Here is a 5850-nt window from a genome sequence, read left to right as displayed (position 1 = left end):
TATAAACGAATAGAATATGATTAATTGTCATTGCAAGAAGTGAAATTCACAACGAAATATTTGAAATGGGTCAATAATTTCAACATTTGTCAGCGTCTTTGATTGAAGTTGTTGTGATGCAAATGAGGGCCCTGGATACACGAGAAAAGCCACGTGATTGGCCGGACAAGGGTCACATGACCCACCAGGAACGTGATATGAGGGGTGGCGGTCTCTTTTTTCCGGGGGGGTCTTTGACTTTTACTACCTCCGGGGATTAATGACTCGTTCGGCGTGACGTGACGGGTCCAAGATGAATTCCTACCTCGATTACAGCAACCGAGCGCCCAACTTTTTCCACAACTTAAACCCAATCGGATACCAAGCGGACCTTTACGACCACGAAGGCCGCGCGCATCAGAACCAGCACAACTTTCCCCTGCAGAACGTCAACGCAGACCTTCAATACGCACCACAACCGCCCGCAAATTCCGTGTTCGGGTCCACCTTTGAGTTCGGATACCAGGATCCGGACCGGTCCTACGCGCATTTTCCGCCCCTCGGAGCAAACGGGCCGCTTTACAACGGGGACAACTACACCCAGTACGCCTGTGCAGAGAACAGAGCACCAGAGTACCCCCCGGAGACGGTTTATGCGGTCCAGAACCAGAACCAGGAGGAAGAAAGTTCGAAAACTTTCGACTGGATGAAGGTGAAGAGGAATCCTCCTAAAACAGGTGAGCTGCTGCGCGCATGCGTCAAAACCCGACCTCTAACTTTTATTCCGTTCATTTTCATTCATTATTATTTTTAAAAAAATCCTACACAGTAAAACATGGAGTGGATTTGAAAAAGGACTAAAGGTTCACTGAAGTAGTGTTAAAATGTACTCTTTTAAAGGGACAGTGTGTATTATTCAGCGCCTCCTAGTGGTAAGAAAAACTTAATTCCTCAAAAAAAACAAGTTTGATCTGTTTAATGAGGAAAAACATATCATCATATAAACGTGCAAGTTCTCCTAGGTTGAGAAAATTTCTATTAATTGGACAAGACATGAGGCTCACCTATTGTGAAAGCTGATATGATTGTCCACCATCTTGCTGCTAGAGGTACCACGTTTTTTTCTCATTTTCCCTCCTTTTATTTTCATTTTCTCTTTTCTACCTCTTTTTCTTATTTTGTTCTTCTTTTCTTCTAGCTTTTGTTTTTTGTCTTCTTTTTACCATTTTCTTTCCCTTTTCCTTTAATTCTTTTTTCTTTTCGTCCCCCTTTTCCATTTTGCCTTTCTTCTTTTATTTTCCTTATTTTCTTTGTTCACAAGAGGTTTGGTAGAAAAACGAGAAGCAAAATAGTGCACTTTGGTCACTTTGAGTCACTATTCTGTAATTTTCCTTTTGGCTTCCACACTATACTGACATCTCCCATCTCATCTCATCTCATCAGCCGTACCGCTTATCCTCATTAGGGTCGCGGGGGGGCTGGAGCCCATCCCAGCCATCTCCGGGCAGTGGGCAGGGGACACCCTGAACTGGTTGCCAGCCAATCGCAAGGCACACGGGTACAGACAACTCGCTCGCTCATTCACACCTTGGGACAATTTGGACCGGCCAATTCACCTGAAATGCATGTCCAAAAACTATACTGACATCTGGTGGTCAAATATCGCACACTGTCCCTTTAAGTCAGGGGTGTCAAACTCATTTTCACGGATGGCCACATCGGCTTAATAGGTGTCCCGAAAGGGCCTGATGAAACTTACAAATGTAACTAAATGTAGTCGGTAAGCAAAAATCATTAAAACTACTCCTTTATGTAAAGTAACTCTGAATTTGTTAATTATACAAGCCACAAAACTTTACAGTTGCATGGAAATCTTAGAAAATTCAATATTCAAGATTGTCTTTCTTGTCATTAACATAAAATGACAAATACATTTTTTTGCAACGCTGGTGTAAAATATTCATAAAACCAATTTAAAACAAGGATACAATTAAGTAAAATCAAATACATATGTCTCCCAAAAAAGACTGTACATATTATTGATGTATTTGTACATCAAGATGCAAATGTGTGTAAAAAGTACCTTGTGTTGGGTCTGTGTTACAAATAACATACAGTGATACCTCTACATACGAGCTACTCCGACCAGAAGAAATTTGAGATAAGAGCTTAAATTTTGCCCGACATAGGGGAGAAAATCCAAGTTACGAGAAATTACATATGTTAGCATTTGAGACAGGGGCTTTAAAGTCATTTTATTATTGTCTTTTTCATCTTATTACTCTATTTTTTTGTTCAATTTATGTTTGAATGTGGTTTTAGTGGGAAGACGTCTTTCATAGCTATTTCGAGTAAAACTGGATGCTTCCAGGGGGGGCGGGGAACGTATTAGTTGGTTTGCAGTAAATTCGTATCACGAAAAATTGAAAGATAAGAGCAATCCAGGAGCGAACCAATCTGGTGTGTAGAAGTATCACTGTATACCAACATTTTAAGGATAATTTCTTTCTCAATTCCATTTGCTTCGATCTGGAAATTCTGGTGTTTTAGTGGCATAGAGCCGTCACTTTTTGAATATCGTAGTCGACCGGCATTATGAGAAATGACGTTTTTGGCAAAAATACTTTTTCAAAACATTTAAGACACTCGGACATCTTAAGCTCTCCCAGGCCACATAATGATGTGGCAGGCCACGTTTGGCCCGCGGGCCATAACTTTGACACAGGTGCTTTAAGTGTTAAATTAACCTTATTACAGTGCACATTGTATGATAACCAGATTTTATTTCCCAATAAAAAGAAAACAAATATTTAAAATGAGGAAAATCAAATCCTGTGTGTATTTTTAATACTGTATATTTTGCTTATTAATATAGTCAAAATAATTTTAAAAATGAGTGAAATTGACCATACAGACTACGCAATGCAGTTCTACTATTTTACTCAAATTAAAAAAAAAAATTTAAAAAATGAGAAGAATGTGAAGATGTTAATTGTGAATCATCTATATCATTTTACCAAAACAATTATTGGAAAAATTGTATCACTGTGTACATAGTTAAATAACCAGTGTTTCATTTAACAGTTAAAGCAGGGGTCTCCAACGTGATGCCTGTGGGCACCAGCTGGCCCCCTAAGAACACATTAGTAGCCTGCGAGCAGATTCTGAAACTAGGTTATTGAGATTTTCCAGGAAATTTGATTTCTAAGTTGCATGTTTTTTATTGTTTTTTTGAGCTTATTTTAACTTACGTTATAATAATTACAACCGTAACATCGTAATAACATGATAAGTTGTCAGTTTAGAAATGCACACAGAACTGATAGCCCCTTCGTGTCATCTGTAACAAAAAGTATTTTTTAGCTTTAACAAGGTTGGTGACCCCTGACTTAAAGGGACAATGTGTACCATTTTGCGCACCCCAGCGGTAAAAACAACTTTATTCATTAAAAAAAACAATATTGATACACGAATTATCATAATAGCGTGCAATTTTTGAAAATGAGTATTTATTTGAGAGAGCATGAGGCTCAGCTAGAGGGAGTTGACACAATTGTTGGCCATCTCGCTGCCAAGGGGACCCAAAGAAAACAAATATGTTGTGAAAAACTGTAAAAAATGAAAGGAACGTGGTGTAGTTTGTGATTTCTATTAGTTTTTGGTTGCGAGGCCCAATATAACAACATCTAGTGGTTAAATCACACACCATGTCCCTTCAGAGAATCAATTATAACACTACCTTGGTGAACACACGGTCCTTAACCAAAGTTAATTCAACATTTGTTAGATATTTTACTGTGTACTTCCATCTCATCCATTTTCATGGCAGTGGTTCTGTCCGAGTACGGCGGGCCAGGCCAGCAACCCAATGTGATTCGAACCAACTTCAGCACCAAGCAGCTGACCGAACTGGAAAAAGAATTCCACTTCAACAAGTACCTGACGCGAGCCAGACGCGTGGAAGTGGCCCACAGCCTGGAGCTCAACGAGACCCAAGTCAAGATCTGGTTCCAAAACCGCCGCATGAAACAGAAGAAGCGCGACAAGATGGCCGGAACCGGACCCAAGGAGAAAGTCTCGGAACCAAAGACCAGCGTGGCAACAAAGTGAACTTAAAAAAAAACAAAAAAAAAACAGGAGGACTTGAGGAATTTCAGGGTACTGCAGCGAAATGCTGCTTTATTATTTTTTCATTTGCATGGAAACACTGAGCCAGCTTTGCACTATTTATTTGACAATTGTTTTACAAGAATAAAGTTTATTCAATCAAACTTCCACATTTGCTTATACTGTGTACAACGCACATTTTTTTTACTACAAAATAACTCAAAGTTTGAGTGCGTGTAGTACATGAGGCTTTACGGTAGTATATTAACATATTCGATTAACAATTGATCAGTCAAAAAATATCGCTGAACACATTTGCACCACATTGGATGCAGCGGGAACCTAACCCGGGTCACAGAACGGGAGAGCAGAATCCTAATCACTAGGCTACTATGTATATAGATGGCATAGAAAAAGGCATTCAATTTCATCGTCACACAATTTATAATCACGATACCATGTTGTTGAATACAAGGGGCCATGACTTAAAAGATGTATTGAAAACGTAAACTATGAACAGGAAACCAAAATAAAATGTACAATGTATTTATTCAACATCCTTAAAATTCCAGATACACCAAAGAGTTGTATCCCTCCTTGTGCCTTTTTGAGTTTATTTATATCTTTCGTGCCAAATCTCTATGTCCTCCATTCTCTAACACTCGTCTATTGTACCGTGAGCAAAAACAGTGTGGTGATGGGATGAAATCTAATGCCTTTTCTTATGTCATCTACATCCCTAGTCGTCTAGTGATTACACAGTGGATTTGGGTTAATTTTTATTACTATTATTGTTATTATCAATATTATTTTTACTTGTGTTATTGTTGGGCCGGGCCACAAGAATCTTGTCAGACATTAAACCGGTCTATGGTGCAGAAAAGGATGAGGACCAAAGGTATACAGAACTGTTTGAAAAACTTACAATATTGGGATTAATGTCTTTATGTTTTGTAACACATTGAAAAAAAACGTCCTACATTCTGGATTCATGACAAATCTGCTGAAATATTATTTTTGTTTTGTTTTAATATTGCCGTTAGTGGAAAGAACAAAATATTTGAATACCATAAAAGTATTCTAATAGGCTGTAAGTCATAATTAGCAATATCAACATAATCAAAGATTTCTAATATTTCAGTGAGTTTTCAAACGAATCCAGAATATATGACATTTTTTCTTTTTAATTGCATTACCGAAAATAAAGAGTTTGATCAGGATATTCTGATTTTGGGAGCCAGTCCTGTATTTCTTCTCTTCTTGCATAATGTGACAAGCGGAATCCTTGCCAACACTGGGGGTGGTTCCTGACCTGTTGACCCTTGAATGCCTCCGGGGGATCTAAACATGACAACAAACTGCAGGGGGGGAACGCAGCTCGTCATTTTGGTTACTCAAATCTCACTGTCATTCAGAGAGTCTATGTGTTTTTACATTCAAATGATACTTTTACAAGGGAAAACGTCTGTAGGACACGAAGCAATCACACACAAAAAATACAAATTTAAAGGGACCTTAAAAATGGCCAATTTTTGAAAGATTTTTTTTCTTTTTCCCGTTTTGTTCTTAATATCTATTTTTTTCCTTTGGGAAAAGCATTTTTTTGTTTTGGGAACATTCAACTTTTTTAAAAACATTTTAATTATTTTTTTATTAACTACTTTCTCCCCGTGTTTTTTTTCTCGTTTTTTTAGTGGGGTGGATTTTTTTTTCCTAAAAATCGATTTGTTTTTATTCCAGTTTTCGCGAATATATTTTTTTTCT

At 38.0% G+C, this 5850-nt stretch overlaps 1 protein-coding gene across 1 annotated transcript; it reads left to right on the top strand.

The window, feature by feature from the left end:
• Positions 1–243: 243 nt before the first annotated feature.
• hoxb1b (homeobox B1b) lies at positions 244–4128 on the top strand. Its single transcript, XM_088323739.1, has 2 exons — positions 244–716; positions 3809–4128. The coding sequence occupies exons 1-2, from the start codon at positions 293–295 to the stop codon at positions 4087–4089; spliced, it is 705 nt and encodes a 234-aa protein (XP_088179865.1). The 5' UTR covers positions 244–292; the 3' UTR covers positions 4090–4128.
• The last annotated feature ends 1722 nt before the right edge of the window (positions 4129–5850 follow it).

This window comes from Urocampus carinirostris, chromosome 19 (assembly GCF_059441175.1).
Source record: "Urocampus carinirostris isolate Australia breed hairy pipefish chromosome 19, RoL_Ucar_1.0, whole genome shotgun sequence".
In the NCBI taxonomy this organism is placed as follows: Eukaryota; Metazoa; Chordata; class Actinopteri; order Syngnathiformes; family Syngnathidae; genus Urocampus; species Urocampus carinirostris.
This window is presented reverse-complemented; position numbering and strand designations above follow the sequence as displayed.